This window comes from Xenopus laevis, chromosome 9_10L (genome assembly GCF_017654675.1).
Source record: "Xenopus laevis strain J_2021 chromosome 9_10L, Xenopus_laevis_v10.1, whole genome shotgun sequence".
Classification (NCBI taxonomy): domain Eukaryota; kingdom Metazoa; phylum Chordata; class Amphibia; order Anura; family Pipidae; genus Xenopus; species Xenopus laevis.
In genome coordinates this window covers 47,937,973-47,960,219 of record NC_054387.1, presented here as the reverse complement: position 1 = coordinate 47,960,219, position 22,247 = coordinate 47,937,973, and the positions used below count along the sequence as shown (strand labels likewise).

The 22,247-nt window shown below is 40.6% G+C and overlaps 2 protein-coding genes across 6 annotated transcripts in view; both read left to right on the top strand.

Moving 5' to 3' along the window:
* The first annotated feature begins 5,339 nt into the window (after positions 1–5,339).
* LOC108701132 lies at positions 5,340–10,182 on the top strand. 3 transcript variants are annotated; one of them, XM_018235361.2, is made up of 2 exons: positions 5,340–5,469; positions 7,095–10,182. In XM_018235361.2, exon 2 carries the CDS (start codon positions 7,225–7,227, stop codon positions 10,048–10,050), a length of 2,826 nt encoding a protein of 941 aa, XP_018090850.1. In that variant the 5' UTR covers positions 5,340–5,469; positions 7,095–7,224; the 3' UTR covers positions 10,051–10,182. The 3 variants fall into 3 exon arrangements, with proteins under 3 accessions (XP_018090850.1, XP_041432921.1, XP_041432920.1); XM_041576987.1 differs by having other exon boundaries at positions 5,359–5,469; positions 7,220–10,182; XM_041576986.1 differs by having other exon boundaries at positions 5,361–5,473.
* Positions 10,183–15,095: 4,913 nt separating this feature from the next.
* Positions 15,096–22,247, top strand: part of rhbdf2.L (rhomboid 5 homolog 2 L homeolog) — a 30,260-nt gene continuing 23,108 nt past the window's right edge. For 2 of the 3 annotated variants that reach the window (XM_018235359.2, XM_041575829.1), the window contains exon 1: positions 15,096–15,251. The gene's annotated coding sequence lies outside the window, so the exon portion shown is untranslated. Of the gene's footprint in view, positions 15,252–18,236; positions 18,414–22,247 lie in introns of those variants that run through there. The other variant, XM_041575830.1, reaches the window with a different exon arrangement.

The window sequence follows — 22,247 nt, the reverse complement described above, 5'->3', positions numbered from 1 at the left end:
TTAGATTTTAGGTCTCCTTTAATAGCAGAGCCTTCTGTCTATCACAAACTCACTGCAAGCAACTGTCCTGCTTTATGGCTGATATTCTAGCTATCTTTATAACAGAACATTCTGTCACAGTGACACAGATCCTATCTGATACCCATTGTAAGCAGCAGTCCTGCCCTGCTTTATGGCTGAGATTCTAGCTATCTTTACTACAGAGCATTCTGTCACAGTGACACAGATCCTATCTGATAATGGTTGTAAGCAGCAGTCCTATCCTGCTTTATGGCTGAGATTCTAGCTATCTTTATAACAGAGCATTCTGTCACAGTGGCACAGAGCCAATCTAAACAGCAACCCTGTTGTGCATTTGGGAATGACAGATGGCTCGTTAGACTTGTTTTTAGATGTATCAAAATAAGTATATATCTCCGTTTCTTCTGTGTTTTAGTCTATTTTTTCTGCAGATTCTGTAGGTACTGTAATTTAAGTAAAAACCTGTTAAAATGCGAAGGAGCAAAATAATGATGACCAAGATTTTAGAGAAGCAGAGATTCATGTTGTGTTGTATAGAGGTCAGGTAGCTCTCTCTTGTGGTGGTTCTTGGGAATAACATGGAAAAGGTTTATTTATCTATCTGTCTATCTGCCTATTTCTCTGTAGTCTGTCCTATATTAGCTAGCTGTGGATGCCTGGTCGAAGAGGACCCTACGTATATTTCTCTTTTGGTGTCCTCTACTAGCTTGTTTTGTCTCTAGCTTGGAATAATTGTTAAAAATGGATAACTGTAAGGTTTTTCAACCAGCTCAGGGTTGGAATGGCCTGCCAAAATAACAGAGGATCTCCCAGAGCATCTTGGGTCAGGATAATAACAATCAAAAAATTTTTATTTTGGCCATACATTATGGTATATATAACTCATGTATTGTTTATCATTAATTACATTTCATTTGTGTGAGACAAGGCCCCCCTGGATGGCAGGTACTTTGACAGGGTCCTAAGAGGCCCAGTTCCAAACTGTTAAGGGTGATTCTGGTCTTTCTGCTGCCTGAGGCATAACATGGAAATGTGCCCAACCCCCTCCTGTAGCATGTTGCTGTCCTATGAAAAATAAAGACGGTTTTATGGAAAAAGGAGTGCTGTCCATTGGATGGAATCTGTATACTCTGGAGCAGCCAATGTGAATGGGCTACTGGACGCGCACCCAATATCAAAAATTTGGGCAGAAATGTGAGTGCGGTCTGATTTGTTCTTTACACAACACCTTTCTCACAGTAACAGTTGTTTGTTTTAGTTTTATATCCCACCGGTATACCAGGAAAAGTCCCGGTGGGCCCTCTTGGTTCTAACCATTTTGTCTATTTCATGGCCATTCATCTCATCTCATTTCTTCGAGAACAAAGAGGCTAAAGAGTAAAAAAAACAGCTCTTCCTCTAGTTCCAAGCTCCACCTCCTGTATAAGCAGTGGTTAAGAGAGCAGCCGACAAAACAGTATCCATTTTGCAGTGCAAAGTGGATATATCAGGGAGTATTGTGGGGACTGGGGAAGCTCCATCTGTATTTGGAGATGCAATGCCTTGTGTCTTCCTGAAGATGGAGGCCACAGACTGCCCTTTCTATTGATTCTGTTTAGTATAAAATGACCAAGGGTTTGACATGTTTATAACGCCAATACACAAAAAAAATATTCCCGGTACACAGCAATCAATACCCCCAGATATGGCTGCTCCTACCCATATTATGTGTAAATACAAATATACAGGGAAGGAATGTTATAATAAACAGTATAATAAACCCATGTTATGTGTAAGTACAAATATACAGAGAAGGAATGTTCTGGTCATACAATAAGCTACAGTATACTCTCATACTGTACTGTCTAAAGGGAAGAAAATAGACCCTGGCAGTTTAAGTGCACAGAGGCCCTAGCAGCCCAATATGGCATCCTACAGCAGACCCTAGAATCCACAGAAAGCCATTCTGGGCCTACATCCTACCCATATGTAGGAGGTATAAAGGTTAATAACTTAAAGGGATCCTGTCATCGGAAAACATGTTTTTTTCAAAACGCATCAGTTAACAGTGCTACTCCAGCAGAATTATGCACTGAAATCCATTTCTCAAAAGAGCAAACAGATTTGTTTATATTCAATTTTGAAACCTGACATGGGGCTAAACATATTGTCAATTTCCCAGCTGCTCCTGGTCATGTGACTTGTGCCTGCACTTTAGGAGAGAAATGCTTTCTGGCAGGCTGCTGTTTTTCCTTCTCAATGTAACTGAATGTGTCTCAGTGGGACATGGGGTTTTTACTATTGAGTGTTGTTCTTAGATCTACCAGGCAGCTGTTATCTTGTGTTAGGGAGCTGCTAGCTGGTTACCTTCCCATTGTTCTTTTGTTTGGCTGCTGGGGGGGCGATATCACTCCAACTTGCAGTACAGCAGTAAAGAGTGATTGAAGTTTGTCTGAGCACAAGTCACATGACTTGGGGCAGCTGGGAAATTGACAATATGTCTAGCCCCATGTCAGATTTCAAAATTGAATATAAAAAAATCTGTTTGCTCTTTTGAGAAACAGATTTCAGTGCAGAATTCTCCTGGAGCAGCACTATTAACTGATTCATTTTGAAAAAAAAAATGTTTTCCCATGACAGTATCCCTTTAATATGCAGAGAATAAATGATCTGAGCACACAATAAGCTATACCCTCATGCTGTACTAAGGGAAATAATATGGCAGCTTTTACCCATATGTATCAATGCATGCACATTAAGGTGTACAGGTGCACAGATCGAATAGTGGAGAAAATAAATCCTATTTAAATTTTCCCTTCAAGAGCAGTTTAAGGGAATGAAGAGGCTGGCAGCATTCTGCTTCATTCCATTTCACTTTACATTTCTCATGGTTTCCAACGCTGACTTGGCTGTATTAGAATTCTCCCCCGCCGGAAGTTTAGAAATTGCATATTGCAAAACCACTGATGGGATTCTGTGAAGTTTGGGGTTGAACAGATGTCTGATGCAGATAACTTCCTAAACGGCACACAGCAGGCAGCTAAAAAAGCATTCACACCATTGCACGATAGCAATGGCTTTATCATTTGGATGCAAATTTAGAAATGGCTTCAGTAGGTTACATAGTTACATAGTTAAATTGGGTTCAAAAAAGATAAAGTCCATCAAATCGAACCCCTCCTAATGAAAACCCAGCATCCATACACACACCCCTCCCTACTTTCACATAAATTCTATATACCCATACCTATACTAACTATAGAGTTTAGTATCACAATAGCCTTTGATATTTTGTCTGTCAAAAAAATCATCCAAGCCATTCTTAAAGGCATTAACTGAATCAGCCATCACAACATCACCCGGCAGTGCATTCCACAACCTCACTGTCCTGACTGTGAAGAACCCCCTACGTTGTGAAATGAAAGTTCTTTTCTTATAGTCTAAAGGGGTGGCCTCTGGTGATCCTCTTTATGGGTTATATTTGTTTGTCTCAGCATCCAAAGCAAAAGGCAATTGGCAAAGAATGAAATGATGGCAGCTGTCTTATAGCATCAAATCGTATGCCTCAATGTTAGAGATGACACTTGTAGGTTTTAACTGAAACATTTGCGTTGGATCAGACTTGCCTTGTCTTATCTGCCCGTATACTTGTGTTTGAGGGAAGCCATGACTGATGATTAGGAGAACCATATCAAGTTAAAGAGATTGTTCACCAAGAAGTTGCCATGCTGGTTACTCTCAGTTTCAGTGACACCATCCACCGGATACTCCTGTTCCACCTCTTGACTTCTTATAAAACGATAGTGAATGTGACTTTAAGTTTTGAGCTTCACTGAAGCAGGGACTCATATGAATTATTTATAATGTCTGTAACTGTGTCAGCACTGTATAGATAACAAATAATTATAATCAGAGCCATGCTGTTGGTTACAAAGTGCCTAATTACTGGTCAGGGTGTGGAGTCTCCATGATTTCTCATGATGTCCCTGCCAGGCGAAGATATGGTGTCCTCCATCACCTGAGCATCCCCTGCCTTTGTACTCTATTAAGCCCTTGCATTCTGGCACACCAACATGTTTTAAAGTGATACGGACACTAATAAACTATTTTTTTAAAATATGAATGTACATTAAAAGTTAACTATAGATCATGTTGAAAGGCAATATTATGATAGATGTAAAGAAGTGTTCAATTTCTGGTGTCAGTATCTCTTTAAGGGAGACCGAAAACACAAATATTAAAACAGCTATAAATGCTGTATTTTCTAAACTGACCTTACTGTACAGCCCTATATTGCTCCAACTGCACATGTGCTGCTCCGCCGGTCTCATTCCGAAGATTCCTTAAGAGAAGAAGATGGCGCCCGTGAACTCTGCTGGACAGATTCTGCAGGGGCAAGTAAAGACTTAGGGGCATTTGCCCGGGGTAACACTTAGGCTGGGGGGAGGAGGGAGGGGGGGTCTATGTAGGGTAGGGGGTAGGTTTTTTTTCAACTTTAGGGTTTGCTTCTCCTTTAAGTAGGGTTGCCATCTTTTCTGGAAAAAAATCCCGGCCTTCCTATATATTTATCTTTTTTCCCTATTAATAACATTGGGATCAAGCATAATTTTTACCGGCCAGGCCGACATTTTTACCACAACATGTTTCGAGTCAGCAAGTAAACTAGCCCACCAGAAGAATCCCTGCTTACTTAGCCTTGCAAACCTATATAGTCATGCAATAATAAGAAAGAGGGGAAATGGAGAGAAGAATAGATGCAAGTGTGTAAAGGGAAGAGACATGGGGGTATATTTATCAAAGAGTGAGGTTAGAAATAACAATAGTCCACTAGGGTGAAATACAGTCTCTCTTCATTCATTTCTATGGGATTTTTAAAGGCGTATTTATCAAAGGATGAAAGTTCACCCTTTGATAAATACACCTTTAAAAATCCCATAGAAATGAATGGAGAGAGGTGGTATTTCACTCTGTGGTGATCTCTCACTTTTTAATAAATATACCCTTAGGAGAATAAAGAAGGTCAAATAAGAGAGGAGAAATACTAGTTTGTAAAAGAGGCCTGTAGTCTATGGTCTCCTGGAGGGCCCTGTCAACCCAGTCAAACTGTGGTACAACCTTCTAAATCATAAAAGTAACACCTCCTCAAGTTGCCCTTGCATTCCTGTGTCCTATAAATGAGATTTCAAAGAGCAGTTAATGCTTTGCAGTTGCGCAACTACCCCTGTAATGGAGACCAAAACAACTCCACATACTGTAAAACTACAGCTGGGAGTTTCCATTAAAATATATGTACACAGCTGCGATGTCAAAGGTCAACTATCCCTCCTTACTTCCCCCAAATCAAACAAATGCAGCATTATCATATGGAAGCAGGAAGCGGATTTTTCAAACCTCTAAATGTTCTCATCTCATGCTGTAGCTCATACTTTCTGGGTCATTCGCTTGCTCGCTCAATAGGACAAACTGCAAGTAGGTATATATACATATACATTCCTTCATCCTCTAAATTCTCCTTTTCTTTGTTATAAATATTGTTTTATTTTATATGCAAGTCAACCCTTTGTTTAATATTAAGCTGACGTGATTGAAGCTATGATTATTATACTGTGTGGTTAAGGGCTTCTCTTTAATGACTGACAGCCAGGAGTTGTGCTACTGACAAAAGAATATAATGGGCATTGTATGCTATACAAGTGAGGACAAAGGTTATGTTGTCATGAAGATATTGGCCAGCGATAACTAGATATAAATATCAAACAATGTGTCTGATGCTCAGAACCAATATGGTAGTATGAGATTACTGACAGTCAGTGGAGAAGCTGAGACTTCACAAACAAGGTAAGATTCTGATTTTGTAGTTCTTCCCAAATCTTTAGCCTGAGGGTAAGGTCCCACCAGGCGGTACCAGTGCCGGGGTAGAAACACAAGCAACATTGGCACAGGCAGCTTTCTACCCAATGCACAGATCTAAATTCCGCCTCACTAGCAGTGCCAGGCTCAGGGGTAATAAGATGCAGATGTATTTGTACTTTATAGGTTACTTTGCCTCATTTTCTTATTTAAAGTGGATGTAAACATTCTGTACTCCACACAAATATTGCTGAACAACATCAGTCCACATACCCTTACATATTATAAAGTGTTGAAATTGTAGCCCAGTCAGGGATGTAATTTTAATAAATCTATAACCCTGCTTTCACAGTATTCCATCTATTTTTATTGGGACTCACCCTCATTTAATCCCCTGCAGTAACCGGCCCATTACCCACTGTCAGTAATTTGCACATGAAACATAACTTGCCCATTCCTTTAAAATGTATAGAATTATCACCTCGAATCCTTTGAAGCATTTGAATAGGCAGCACGGCCGGGCTTTACATCACTTTAGATTAGGGTTGCAGTACAACCGCAGCAGCGTTCCATCTGACTCTATGCAATTCTTCCAGTGCTGCCATTAGGAATCAGGGGATCCATACAACTAACTTAACATGGGCTTCTAGCATGGGTCTTATTTCCTAAGTAAGGAAAATGACACATGGTGCTACTTGTCCCCTGCAATTTGTTGCGGGTGCAAAAAGCATACACAGGCATTTTTGAGCGATTACACAATCACAGCAGAGACTATTCTCAGCATTGTCTATGGCAGGGTATCTTCTGGCATTTTGAGCGACAAATTACAGGCGCCAAGTAGCACCGTTTGCCATTGCCCTTCAACAAGGTCACAATGTACAGCCATGCCCCTGATCGACCCTAGTCATACCCCATTATGCAGAATGATTCACCCAGCCCCTGCCCCTGTTCCAAACCTATTCTGGCTGGAAAATACATTAACTTAACTGTAAAACTAGAATGGTACTACTGTTACCAGAAAAAGGAGGGCGGGCAAACCCCATGATATTTGTGTATTTTCCCATGAACACAATGGGAAATTTAACAAGTAACAAGTAAATTTAACAAGTAAGTGTGAGCAGCCTTGAATATGCAAAGCTTCTCCTGGGACCAATATAATTAAACTTATATAATTAGATTCAAAAGTGGACTAACTTGCTGTGTAGTACTAAATTCACTTATGTTCTCTTTTTTTATATATTGAGATCTGAGGAGATTCACAAAGGATCAAAGGCCAAGAACAGTGGTACCATTAAGACCCGGAGTACCTTTAAAAGTTATGCCAAAAGAAAATATTCTATAATAATACATGATTGTTTCTTCTCTAAAGACAAAATGGTGCAGAAAGGATCCTGGGACAATGGGCAGATGTGCAGTACCAATAGATGGTTCGACTCTGAATTACATTCCTGGCTGGAGTTGGACCACTTGGTCAAACTTGTGGTAACAGAATTGGAAAATCTACGTTTCGTGTCCGACAAAGAGCACAGAATATTAAAACAATCCCAGACAAGGTTGAAACTCCAACAGCCAAAGGACATTTTTCACAAAGGTCTACAGAGATTAAGCCAGGCTTCCCTTGTCCAGGGAGCACATTTAATGATACCATTCAAGGACACCAATATACAGAACTCATTGGAACTGTTCAGCTCAGACATGGAATTTTGGTTGTATTTTAACAATGTTGTCAGCACAGTGCTAACTGAATTTACAGACGTGAGAACTTTGGAGAACAGTGAGGATAAGCTTGGCAAGATGTTGGCTTTGAAAAAAAAAATGAGCAGTTCCAATTTCATTTTTCGGGTTGGGTTGTGTTTACTTAAAAAAAAACCATTGAGCAAGCTGGACCTAATGCAGAAATATGGTGCAGGGGCACGCCTTAAGATGAAAGGCTTACAGAAGTTAAGGGCCAAAAGGGTAAAGAAAGCTACAGCAATACTTCTAGCAAACAGACAATATCCTTTGTCAAAGAATCCTTGTTCTACTTCCATCATGGCCGCAGAATGGACAGGCCCTGTGTGCCAATTGGGTGGTGATTCGATTACAATGGTAGTGTTACCTTTAGACCCAGAGGTGCCTGGAAATTGCTTATCACAATCGCAGTCTCAAACTGCACCTGCAACTGATGCTGTATTTAAAAACACTAAAATAAAGGAGAATTTGCTTGAAGTGCCTTTATCAGCTGTTAGCCACAATGCACTGGGACTGCAAATACAGTCTCAGACCAAGCCTGCAACTGCTACCATACCCAATAATATTAAAAGAGAGGAGGATTGTTTCGAATTAGCATTATCAGCCACAACCCACAGTGCATTTGGCGATAAATCATTTCAACCACAGTCTCAAAGGGCACCTGCAGCTGATACCATACCCAATAATATTAAAATAGAGGAGGATTTGTTTGAAATAGCGTTATCGGCCACCACCCACACTGCATTTTGCGATAAATCATTTCAACCACAGTATCAAAGGGCACCTGCAGCTGATACCATACCCAATAATATTAAAATAGAGGAGGATTTGTTTGAAATAGCGTTATCAGCCACCACCCACACTGCATTTTGCGATAAATCATTCCAACCACAGTCTCAAAGGGCATCTGCAGCTGATACCATACCCAATAATATTAAAATAGAGGAGGGTTTGTTTCAAATAGCATTATCAGCCACCACCCACAATGCATGTGATGATAAATCATGCCAGCCACAGTATCAAACTGCACCTGAAGCTGCTACCATACCTGAAAATATTAAAATGGAGGAGGATTTATTTGAAATGCCTGTAGCAGCTATGGCCCACAGTGCATTTGGTGACATATTATCCAAACTGCCATCTCAGACTGCACCTGCAACTGCTACCATACCTGAAAATATTAAGATAGAGGATTTGTTTAATGCAGATTGTGATGGTTTATCCCAACAGCAGCCACTAACTATACCTCCAGTTACTACCATACCTGCAAACCCTCAAAAAGAGGGTGAAATACCTGCACCAACTACAACCCCCAACACGATTTGCTGCAATGTATCTGTCCCCCCAGTTACAAACAATGCTGATAACACAGCACATCATTCAGTCTCGATACATCACGGGAGTCCTGACATGCTCGTGTTTCTGGACTGTGTTAAGCTGAGACATAGAGCACTCAAGCCCAGTAATGCCATTGAGTACTATGAACAACTCCAGTTTGCTAATATACATAAAGTGGATGACCCAGCCTCTGCGGTGGAGGCAATACATGGTGCTATTCAGGGGTTACTGAACAAAATATTACCTGACATGAGACCCAGCGATACAGTAGAATTACGACTGGAATGTGGAAGCCTGAATACAGTTTTATGTTCTATTAGAATGTCTAATGATTACTCTGTTGCTCAATCTTTTTTAACTAGCGTGGTGGAATTCTTACAGAGTAACCATAAGACCCTTAAATGTGGTTCTTTAGGATTAGCTGTCATTATTGTCAGGCTTAGTACACACAATATTAATCGCACTCGTCTAGACTCCATCCCCTACAATCATATCATCAAAATAAAGAAACGATGGCTTTATGACTTAAACCAAAATAATAATAACCTGTCCCTGGCCAGCAGCCTCTGTGCTCTTTTAGCTCCAAAAGGTTCACAAGACTTTATGTTTGTAAAACAGGCACAGAAGATCCATTATGCTTTAGGAATACCCCATGATCGACCTGTCACTTTAAGTGATATTCCTAATTTTGAAAAACTCCTGAATGCAACCATCAAAATAGTCTATTGCCAACAGGGGGCACTGCATTACCACGTGACCAACAATCCGTGCAGGAAGAGGGTTTTGTTTGTATATCGTCACGAGGACTGTTACTATGGGGTTAAAGACATAAGGGCATTTATTGGAGTCACCGGTTTTTGTGAGTACTGTCAGGCAACATTTTCTGGAAAAGGGGGTCATTCGTGTAGGTACACCTGTAGGGCATGTCGGAGAACAGACTGCAAAGAAGTCAGCAGCAAGAGACCGAGATGCAATAACTGTCGTGTACTTTGTCGCTCCCTGAACTGTTTAAAGGAGCACAAAGACCGTGCGGCATCAAGTGCAATCCAGTGTGCACCGAAAAAAAAAAAGCAGCAAAGACGGTCTAAAAGACAAAGTAGACCAAAAAAAGTGTACTGCTTAATTGTGTAGGTCAGGGGGTCCCCAAACTTTGTTTTAACTGTGAGCCACATTCAATTGTAAAAAGTGTTGCAACACAAGAATTCTTGGGGGTGCCAAATAAGGGCTGTGATTGGCCATTTGGTAGACCCCATGTGGGTTGGCAGCCTACAAGAGGCTCTCTTTGGCAGAACATCTGGTTTTATGCAATTAAAATGGGCCTCCAAGCCAAGAATTCAAAAATAGGCACCTGCTCTGAGGCCACTGAAAGCAACATCCAAGGGATTAGTGAGCAACATGTTACTCTTGAGTCACTGGCTGGGGATTACTGGTGTAGGTAATGTCCTAACGAGATTATGCATTGCAGTAAAACATGAAATTCTGAGTCCAGAAAAAGGCCACAGAGATAGTAGGTATGGAAGATTCTAGGGCAGCCAAGTTAGAATTGTCTTCTTTGGATAGGTGGTCACTTCTAGAGTGTATAATACTTCTCTGGTGCCTTATTAATCAGTAGATCTTTCCAGAAGACACAAGGGCATCGCTTGACAGAACAAAAATAATATTTCATCTTAAAGGGGTGGATCACCTTTGTGTTAACTTTTTGTATGTTAGATTGCTAAAATTGCAAACTAAAGCCTCGGAATAAAAAGCTAAATAATTCACAATAAACCACATATAATAAAATAAATTATCTCAGAATATCACTCTCTACATCATACTAAAAGTTAACTCAAAGGTGAACCACCTCTTTAAGGAGTTCTTGAGAGCTTGGAATTACCTTTCTGAAGCGATTGTAATGACAATATACTACATGGCAAAATGATTTGCTTCCATTCAGCCAAACAGCCATTAGAAAGGTTGGATAATAATGTAAGGGGTCAGGCTTGGCTCTCATTTGGGATTCCAATTCATCCCACATTGCTTCAGTTGAGGCCAGGAATCTGTGCGGGCCAGTTGGGTGCTTGCACTCCCATCTCAGCAACCAATTCTGTATATATCTGGTTTTGTACATGGAGGAATTATATGAAACAGGAAAGGGCTTTTTTTTGTTGCTAAAAAATTGGAAGCACAGAATTGCCATTAATGTACTGTGTAGCCTTAAAGGAGTTGTTCACCTTTAAATTAACTTTTAGTGTGATATAGGGAGTGACAATTTGCAATTGGTTTTCATTTTTTTTTACTATTTGTGGCTTTACAGTTATTTAGCTTTTTATTCAACAGCTTGCAATTTCAGCAATGTGGTTGCTAGGGTCCAAATAACCCTAGCAAACATGCATTGATATGAATAAGGGTCTGGAATATGAATAAGAGAGGGCCTGAATAGAAAGATAAATTAAAAAAAGTAGCAATAACAATAAAGTGAAGAAGGGAATCATTTAAAATGTTATAAAAAAAAGAAAAAAAATGAAGGCCAAAAGAAAAGTTGCTTTGAATGAGATATTCTAGAACATACTAACAGTTAACTTAAAGATAAACCACCCCTTTAAGTTAACTTTTCATATGTTATAGAATGTCTAATTCTAAGCAATTTTTCACTTAGCCTTCATTTTTTATAGTTTTTGAATTATTTGCATTTTTCTACTGACCCTTTCCAGCTTTCAAATGGGGGTCGCTGACCCGATCTAAAAACAAATGCTCTGTAAGGCAACACGTATTGATATTGCTACTTTGTATTTACTCATCTTTCTATACAGGCCTCTCCTGTTCATATTCCAGTCTCTTATTCAAATCAATGCATGGTTGCTAGGGTAATTTGGACCCTAGCAACCAGATTTCTGAAATTGCAAACTGCAGAGTGGCTGAATAAAAAAGCTAAATAACTCAAAAAACACACATAATAAAAAATGAAAACCAACTGCAAATTGTCTCAGAATATCAGTCTCTACATCATACTAAAAGTTAACTCAAAGGTGAATAACCCCTTTAAGGTTTTTTTTCAATGGAACATGGCTCCCAAACCATAAAAACAGACTTGAATTACATTTTTCTGTCCAGAGGCGAACCAAGTGTGTTTCTGGGGGATTTTTGTATCTTTTGCTGCATTATCTAGAGAAAGTAGCAACTGGGTATTATTTAGTAATGCATAGGAGAGCTAATGATTCTGTGTGTTTCTTCAGTGTCAATTACTATGTAACTAAAAACTCAACAGACCTATTATAACCCTGTATATAAATAAAATGTTGTTGTATAAATAAATGCTGATCCAATAAAAAATAAACTGAAACTCAAAACAACTCAATTGCAATATTTCTGCAAATCCTCAGAACTTTCTGGGCTCACTTACAAATAGGGTGCAAAGGGACACTACATCCACAGTGCAATGGTATCTTTATGCAATAGGTAAGTGGTTATAATCACTGTGGGGTGCCTAATATTTGGGCACCCCCCATGACTATACCTTTAGTTCTTCTTTAAACCGTGTTGCATTGGAAAGTGTAGTTTGTACGCTTTCTGGAATGATTTAGTCGCTGCTTAAAGGGCATGTAAATGCAAAAAAAAAAAAAAATCCAATTTTTACTTTCTTTAATGTAAAAGAAACCTATCTCCAATATACTTTAATTAAAAAATGTGTACTGTTTTAATAAGAAACCTGACTGTATGCAGTGAAATTTTCCCTTCATTTACTGCTGTGGATAGGAATTGTCAGACGGTCCCTAACTGCTCTGCAGGGAAACAATCATACTTATGAACAGCAGGGGGAGCCCCCACCTTACTTCCCAGCCATGAAGAACTCAAGCAGCTTTGTTTGTTTCCCTGTAGAGCAGTTGGCGACTGTGTAGAGATTTGTATTGAATTTTATTTTTGACTTTACATCTCCTTTCCTGTTTCCAACTCCAGCTACAGGAACAAAGATCATGGAGCCAGATTTAAACAGATAAACTGGGATTCTATTTGGAAGATTATTTTGCTGCAGCCACTGGTTCTGCAGAGTTGGAGAACGTTTGTATTAAACAATACAAAAACTACAAAATCAACATTAGATTACATGACAACACAGGACCCAGTGCAGTCTGCATATTATTAATCAGTCTTGCTGTATCGGCTTCTGGCAGATATTATTTGACTTGTGCTGTTTTGATAATTAATGACGATCCCTAAACAGCCCAGACCACACTGAGCATGTGCATGGTATTGGTCTTGCAAAGATGTTTAACAAAGTTACAAGATGGTGACCCCCCTGTGGCCAACTTTGAAAGCATAAATCATTTGTTTGATTAGGCTTGTGGTGTAAGTTCGTGTTTATGTTAAATACAGCATTCCCAGACTTATTATATTTTAGGCTTTACTTCTATACTTTATCTTTGCTTACTATACCTGCCATGCCACTGTCCCTTCCCAGGAGCTACCCGATGTTGCTATTATGTGCTATTACATTCTATTAATTTTTTTCCAGGCATACACATATTAAAATATGGTGTAACTGGGTGTACCACTGGTTACCCCTAGATGGAGACATTGTCTAGAGTACTGTATTTCGCAGTGGTACCGATTAAAAATGTATATTCTGAAAAGTGGCTGATGAAGAAAATTTTCTACTGCCAATTGTGTAAAAGAGACAATCCACTATGGTGTGCAATCTCTTTTAAGTAGAGAAAGCCATCCTTAGGGGGATACAGGGAGTACTCTAGTCAGGGGCCATATGTTAAGGGTGGCCCCAAGAGACTTGAGGGTCATAAAGGGGCCATAGATTCTGAATGCACTAATAATTGGGATGCTCTGGGGGGAGGGCTCTCAACTTACTAGTATGGCAGCCTATGATTACAGCCACTTATGTAACTAAATAAAACCTGAGTGTTTTTTTTTTTAAAAAAAAAAGCACAAATACATTAAATTAAACATTTAACTTGTTATTAAGTCAATTACGCAGCATTGCCATATTAGAGCAACTTGTCTATGAGGTTTACTGCCCCTTTATTAAATCACAGCTCACTTCCCAATAAACAATTTACATTTGTGTATTAATTTTAGGGATGCCCCGAATCCAGGATTCGGTTTGGGGTTCGGCCAGGATACGGCCTTTTTCAGCAGGATTCGGATTCGGCCGAATCCTTCTGCCCGGCCCAACCGAATCTGCATTTGCATATGTAATTTAGGGGTGGGGAGGTAAATCGCATGACTTTTTGTCACAAAACAAGGAAGTAAAAAATATTTTCCCCTTCCCAAATTTGGGTTTGGATTCGGTTCGGTATTCGGGCAAATCTTTCGAGAAGGATTCTGCTGAATATAAAATAGTGGATTCAGTGCATCCCTAATTAATTTACCCTAACATAATTAACCTTAGGCTACACCAAACCAGGCAAGCTCCAAGCTTGGGCAAGACAGAATTCTAAGCCTACGTGTACAGGCAGGACAATACAGCAGCCTGGCCTCCTCCTCCTTCCTTTATATCCAGAACTGCCACTTCCTACATGGGCACATGGGATGGTGATCGTATCAGGACTGTACCATTGCCTCTGGCACTACTCCAGCTCTGATCTCACCCTCTCTGTCTCATACATGGGGATTAAATGGGAAGGCCTCTGAGGGAATTTTGTAGTCAAGAGGAGCAGTGTAATGACATAATTGATGGTGAAAAAAATTGGCCATTAAAGTAAAAGTGTACAGCAGCAGAATTAAAGGGGATGTAAACCAAAATATACATTTCTGCAGAATGCAAGAAAATATAGCTCTAAGCAACTTTCCAACATACATTCATCATAAGTTTTTCCAGTGGCTTTAAAGATCAAATTGCCAATCAGTACTATCCGTCTGGCTGTTTATATTATATGTACCGCTGGTTCTAACCCCTGAAACATTGTAACTTGTGAAACCACTTAACACTGCTGCTCCTCGTTGTCCCAACCCCCAATAAGGTTTTTCCATTTGCACTTCCTTCTAATCAAGGCTACTCTGTCTGGTTCGAATCGCCTAACAAGTTCTACAGCAGGTGAATAGCTTCAGTTCATTCCCAGCAGCCTCCCCCCATTTGCAGGTATGATTTTAGATTCATCCCGCTCTAACAACTGAAAACACAGCTCCGGGCTGTCATTCCCTACATACAGTGCACACCCACGTGTCTCCAATGCCACTTCCGCATTCATCCACGCCTAGCAGCGGAGCCACGCCTCGGTGTAGCGACCACGCCCTCTCCAGCTGGCCACTCCACGGGCACGCCCAGAAAGTGTGTTTGTTCTTGGTAAAGAGGAGAAGAGGAGGAAGGAAAGGGAAGAGGGAAGCAGAAGGGTCCCTGTCTGGTGAGTGCTTCTGTATACACATATATGTATAACTGCTGGGGGGCTGCTGAGTGCCTTGTAAGTGCCAGTCTATGACTGCTGGGGCTGGTGAGTGCCTTATGTGTACCAGTGTATAACTGCTGGGGGCTGGTGAGTGCCTTATAGATCAGTGATCCCCAAACAGTAGCTCTCAAACAACATGTTGCTCCCCAACCCCTTGGATGTTGCTCTCAGTGGCCTCAGAGCAGGAGCTTATTTTTGAATTCCAGGCTTGGAGCAAGTTTTGATTGTATAAAAACCAGGTGTCCTACCAAACAGAGACTCCTATAGGCTGCCAGTCCACATAGGGGCTACTAATAGTCAATCACAGCCCTTATTTGGCACCACCCAGGAACATTTTTCATGCTTGTGTTGCTCCCCAACTCATTTTACATCTGAATGTTGCTCATGGGTGGATAAAGGTTGGGGACCCCTGTTATAGATACTAGTGTATGACTGCTGGGGGCTGGTGAGTGCCTTATAAAAACCAGTGTATAGTGAGTGCCTTATAAGTACCAGCGTATAACTGCTGGGGGGCTGGCGAGTAGCTTATGATACCAGTGTATAACTGCTGGGGGCTGGCGAGTAGCTTATGATACTAGTGTATAACTGCTGGGGGGCTGGTGAGTGCTTCATAAATACCAATATAAAACTGCTGGGGGGCTGGCGAGTGCCTTATATGTACCAGTAAATAACTGCTGAGGGCTGGTGAGTGCCTTTATAAATACCAATGTATAACTGCTGGGGGGCTGGCGAGTGCCATATATGTACCAGTGTATAACTTCTGGGGGGCTGGCTAGTGCCTTATAAATACCAGTTTATAACTGCTGGGGGCTGGTGAGTGCCTTATAAATACCAGTGTATAACTGCTGGGGGGCTGGTGAGTGCCTAATAAGTAACAGTGTATAACTTCTGGGGGGCTGGCTAGTGCCTTATAAATACCAGTGTATAACTGCTGGGGGTTTGGTGAGTACCTAATAGGTACCAGTGTATAACTGCTGGGGGTTTGGTGAGTACCTAATAGGTACCAGTGTATAACTGCTGGGGGCTGGTGAGTGCCTTATAAGTACCAGTTTAAAAGTGCTGGGGGCTGGTGCGTGTCATATATGTACCAGTGTATAACTGCTGGGGGCTGGTGAGTGTCATATATGTACCAGTGTATAACGGCTGGGGGGCTGGCGAGTGCCTTATAAATACCAGTGTATAACTGCTAGGGGACTGGTCAGTGCCATATATGTACCAGTGTATAACTGCTAGGGGGCTGGAAAGTGCCTTAGAATTATGTTTTCTTTTATAAGGAAAATTTTTATTTTGGGGTTGCCTTGCCCTTTAAAGGTACAATTACACCAAAGAAAGGGAACGTGATCCTGAGTTTATCTAGCTATCTCTAATATCCGGTGCCTTTGTATGGGTGGGAGTGGCTATGACAATACCTGTAGAGCTGAATTAGCCACATTGCATAGCAGATGACAGATAAGATAGTTAAGAATAAAGGTTGGCCAAGTGGATACTGCCTTAAATCAGACTCAGTATGTTGTCGTTACTTGTCTGTATTATTTGATTATAATCTACTTTCCCCGATCTGCAGAACCATTTCCAGTCTTGCCTGGATTAGTTGATTTATTAAAATCATTAGTCAGACATTAACTTCTTAATTGGTCCTTTGATCGCCCAGCTCAAGAAAAAAAAAAGGGAAATCTCAGTCGCTTGAGCCAAGAGAGCCTGTGACTCAAAGTACAGGGAATTTAAATCTTTTATGAATAGGCTTTTAATATCAATTAGCATTTCTGTAAGTGTTCAGTTAATACATTGGCGGGGAACATTAGTTCTGTATTTGTATTTGTATTAATGGGAGTGGGAGCTATCATATTGATTGGAGTATTAGAAAAGGTACAGTAGTTTCTTTGCTTTGCTGCCTGTGCCATATAGTTTTGCCCTACCAGGGCTCGTTCTGCTCGGCTGCCAGGAATGAGAGCATTAGTGGCTTGTACCACTGTGGAGTACAGAGGTACTCGGGCCATATTTTCAGTATAGGAGTGCATGGGACGTTCCCCCTCCAGAACAACCTGTCAGCTTGTATCAGCTTTTCTGTCGCCCATAATTATCCAGAGTGTCCATCCGCTCCTATTTATTTGTAGTTAAACACTGTTGATTTTCCATTTTCTTGCAGATATGGTGATACATAACTCCGCACAACGGTCTTACCCCCCCCCCAGCTCTGCACATACCCTCGGGTGCCTATATAATATATATACAGCCTGCTCTAACACATTACTGGATTAAATAACACCTTGACTGAGATGAGAAAGCTCAGCATGGCAAATGAAACAACTCAATTTCATGGAAACTATCTATATATATATATATATATATATATATATGTATATGTATATGTATATGTATATGTATATGTATATGTATATGTATATGTATATGTATATGTATATGTATATGTATATGTATATGTATATGTATATGTATATATATGTATATATATGTATGTGTTAACAAAAAAACAGTAATCATTTAAAAGAACATAATATTTTCTCTTTTTAAAAAGGGGAATTTTGGAGGAGATCAGATGCCTTTAAAGTCAGTTATTGGTAACATTCCTGTTAATTATCTGATTGCAGAAGGATTTGTGAACTTAGAATAATGATAATTGCTGTACTGATATTATCCTTGTGAGTTACCCGGTGCTGTCCCTTTAAGCATTGGTATACGCATAGCTGGGGCTTATTATACATACCTGTACCCATTGGAGTGGGATTCTAACCCACAGCCAGATACTCTTATCACTATGCACCACAGCATGTTCTTTCCTTGAGGGTAGGGGTAATCTTGGAATCCAAGTGTCCTTTTATCGCCCCGTTTCCGTGGCAACCCATCTGTTTATTCAATTCAAATCTGTCACCAATCTTTTTGCAGACTTAACCCTTTTTTTTTTTTTTGCCACATTTCTTATAGTTTATGACCTGCATCACACAGATTTGTGGGTGATGCAGTGGAGGGGTTGAAAGGGATGATTTCCCAGAGTCAGGAAGTGTTCTAGGAAATTGGCGGTGTTCCCTTCTTCTCCTGGAACCACTCCTGCTGGCACTATACTGTACCTCCTCTCTGGACCAGAGCAAGGAGGACTGGCAGGTCAGGCTTTCTGGGGTTTATTTAAATGTATGTTTGTAGGGCACGTGTCTGCTCTGTTGTGTTTGAGAAGACCAGAGAACCAGAGAGGTTTATCAGTAGTAGATAGAATGTTGGAACAGTGGTGTACGCAGGGGCTGGGTAATCATTAGATACAATGTTAAAGCAGTGATGTGCTCTGGGGCTGGATAAACATTAGATACGATGTTGAAGCAGTGATGTGCTCAGGGGCTGGGTAATATAGTGAATAAAGTACCCCCTAATGTAATTATAAGTTACCGAGGAGTTCCATGACCATATGAAAGCAAAAGGCTGAAGGCCAAGTGTTTTTATACAGGTCGTAGAAACTCCAAGGTGACTTCTAATATCCTCATATTTTGCAATAGGGGGTACTTTTGTTTTTTTTTACTATACACGTGATTCAGTGAGTCATGTGACATATGACATCACTGATGTGATGTGCTCAGGGGCTGGGTAATATAGTGAATAAAGTACCCCCTAATGTAATTATAAGTTACCGAGGAGTTCTATGACCATATGAAAGCAAAAGGCTGAAGGCCAAGTGTTTTTATACAGGTCGTAGAAACTCCAAGGTGACTTCTAATATCCTCATATTTTGCAATGGGGTACTTTTTTTACTATACACGTGATTCAGTGAGTCATGTGACATATGACGTCACTAAGCTCCAATTATAACCAATGACATCACTAAGCACTGTTTACGAGGATATAATTTATAGGATATGCATGGCTCTTGTGTATTATATAGTGAATAAAGTACCCCCTCTTGTAAAATATAAGGATATTATAAGTTACCGAGGAGTTTCATGACCATATAAAAACACGAGGCCGAAGGCCGAGTGTTTTTATACAGGTCATGAAACTCCGAGGTAACTTCTAATATCCTCATATTTTACAACTGGGGGTACTTTACTTATTATAATACACAAGTTTCAGTGAGTCATGTGATAGAAATGACATCAGAACTCACCGTTTATAACTGATGACATCAGAACTCACCGTTTATAAGGATATAATTTACAGGATATTCATGGCTTTTGTGTATTATAAATGGATAAATTGTTGGAGCAAAAGAGGTGATCAGAGGTTGGGGTTTTAGCATATGTAAGGGGGATCAGGGTTGGGGTGTTTCTATAGAGGGAGCAACTGCATGGAACCCAGAAGTATAGATATAGATATACAGTATGTATATGCATTGAGGGCTACAATGGCATAGTGAGCCAGATCCTTACTACTCCAGGGGTAAGTGTTTTTATACGCACTTTCTGTTTGAGAAAGTGTCACGCAGTGTATTTCACAGATACACTAACGACTATGTTTAGGACAATGCACGAATCACCAATAATCGATCCATTTACTTTTTCACAATTTTTAACATGAGTGAGAATGACCAAAAGATAATAAGTTTGTTGGTTTGTATACAGCGTTTTGTCACACCTACAGATGACATCATACTGGCCTGTTTGGCGCCATTTTCACCTTTTAAATTGTGTTCATTGAATTGTAGTGTTCACCTTCCTGAAGACGGCCAAAGGTAATATCGCCGAAATGTCGAAATAAACATGAATAGATTGTTTGCACTATTAAATTCTTGGAGTGCGGTTCTTTTGATATAGTTCCGTTTTGGCGAGGCCACAAGGGCCCGGGCCTAGGACAGCAAAAAATTTGCTGCCCAGCCACGTTATGAGGAGCTGTGTGTCACAGTTCGACATTGCTTATGCGTATGTGCGCGCATACTGGGGGGGTTAGTGTGGGCCTAGGGGCGCCCGCCTGAGAAATCCGGCCCTGGAGCAGTGAGGTGCCATTGGGTTGATATCAGAATGTTGGAGCAGTGAGGTGCCATGGGGTTGGTATCAGCAGTGAGGTGTCATGGAGTTCTATTATAAGTATTATTTATTTTTTATTTATTATTATTATAAGGTGGGCATAGTGAGGCATTCAGAAGCACTTTGGGGTTGGGATATTAGTAGATAACAAACTGAGTTTTTTCAGTCACTCCCATCTAGGGTATTAGCAGGTGAATTACAGAGAGGGGTAGTTCGCAAACAGCTCCTTTCAGCATCCATCAGTTGTTTGGTGTCTGTATGTAGTTTCTGAACCGCGTGGAACTGTCTTCCCGAAATGACTTGCTTTGCCAGGGACACGGGATTCTTTGTGCCCACCCCCACTCCATCTGTCACACCCACCCCAATACACAGCATGGAGACATAGCAGTCTGTTGAACACTGGAGTAGTTCATTAAACTTGGACTCGTTCCCTCCTATTTGGTACATAACAGTCTGCTCCCTGACATCTTCTTATGGAGCTATGAGATCTGGTATGCACTGCGGTAGCAGGACAGCTGTAGTGCGCCACTATTTCAATATGTGACAGGGGGGTGGGGGGGGCTGGCACCCTCAGCTCTTCCAGTTGCAGGGCTCTTGTTTTCCATAGTAAACAAGTAGGTATTTTGCCTAGAGGGTGACAGGGCAGTGTGGAAGCCTCGCGATTTTAAGCAATACTATCATCCCATAATGAATGATATTTGATGTATTTTACTGTGTATAAGATCTCTTCCATACAGCAAGACAGGGATGCTACTGGGTGATGGAAAGGAAGTGGATTGGGAAATGGCTTCCCCTGTGAATAAAAAGTACCAGTGAGACTTCCCTAAAACTGTTTAATTTTAAACCATCTTCCATTTTGTAAAAACTGGCCGTAACAACTGCTTGCTTACCAAGCATATTGGCACAGGTGATGGGCCAAGTTGGACTGACTTTAGTTGGTGCACATGGGGGTCCCGTGCAAGAGCCATGCACTGATTATTTTCTTTTTTTATCATCCCCTGATTATTTATTGATATGCGACTCTCTATGATAGTTTCCTGTTACCGACATGGTCAACCGATTCAGTAATATCCCAACAGTAATATCTTTCATTATCCTCAGATGCCGTTAATTATTGTCTTTTCCGCTCCTGAGCCATGCAATCCATTTGTGTTCATGTAGCTCCTGTAACATAACAATTGTTTCACTTACACTCACTGATGTTTCTGTTTTATATATAAATATATCTGTAACCTAAACTAAGGGGGCCCAGCCTGAAGGCCAGTTAGGGTACGATTTAGAGTGTTTATTTGTGGCCTCGGTACCCCTGCGACTATAGCATGGTGACTGTTACTCCAATGTTTCTATATATCTGTAACCTTGTTATGAGATAAGAGGGTCCAGCCTGTAGCTTAGTTAGGGTAAGATTTGGGGGGGTGTACTTATATATGCCCTAAGTTCACCTGGAACTATAGCAAGATGACTGCGGCTTTCTGTATCTGTTACCAATCTATTAATTTCCCTGATTTTTCTGGTCAAATAATGAGAATGCTAGGGCCAGTGTGTCTGTTGGTGCATAACACCTATTTACTAAAGTGTTTCCTTCCTCTGGCAAGTGCCTATCCAGAACTCTCCAGATCTGGGTTCATTATACCGTGCAACTTCCTGTGACCTCTAGTTCAGTGTAGTGTCCTCGTTTTTCTAGCACCTTTTTCCATTTCAGTGGGGGCACAAGTGACATTTCCTTCCTGGAATATACATTAGGCCAGATGGAGTGATTCACTGAAGTGGGAGAGAACTGATCTGCATTTGTTGTAAGCAAGGATGTTGTATACTGATAGAGGCGTACCAAAGAATTCAGCCATTGGTTGGCTCTGACTGGTGAAACACGTTGTAAATACTGTGTCTAATGGCAAGACCTGGGTAATGAGCTAATTCTCCAGATGAATATAAACTATATCTAAAGGGAAACAATGACCCTTTTTGTAAGAAGGCTTTATAATATTGTAAT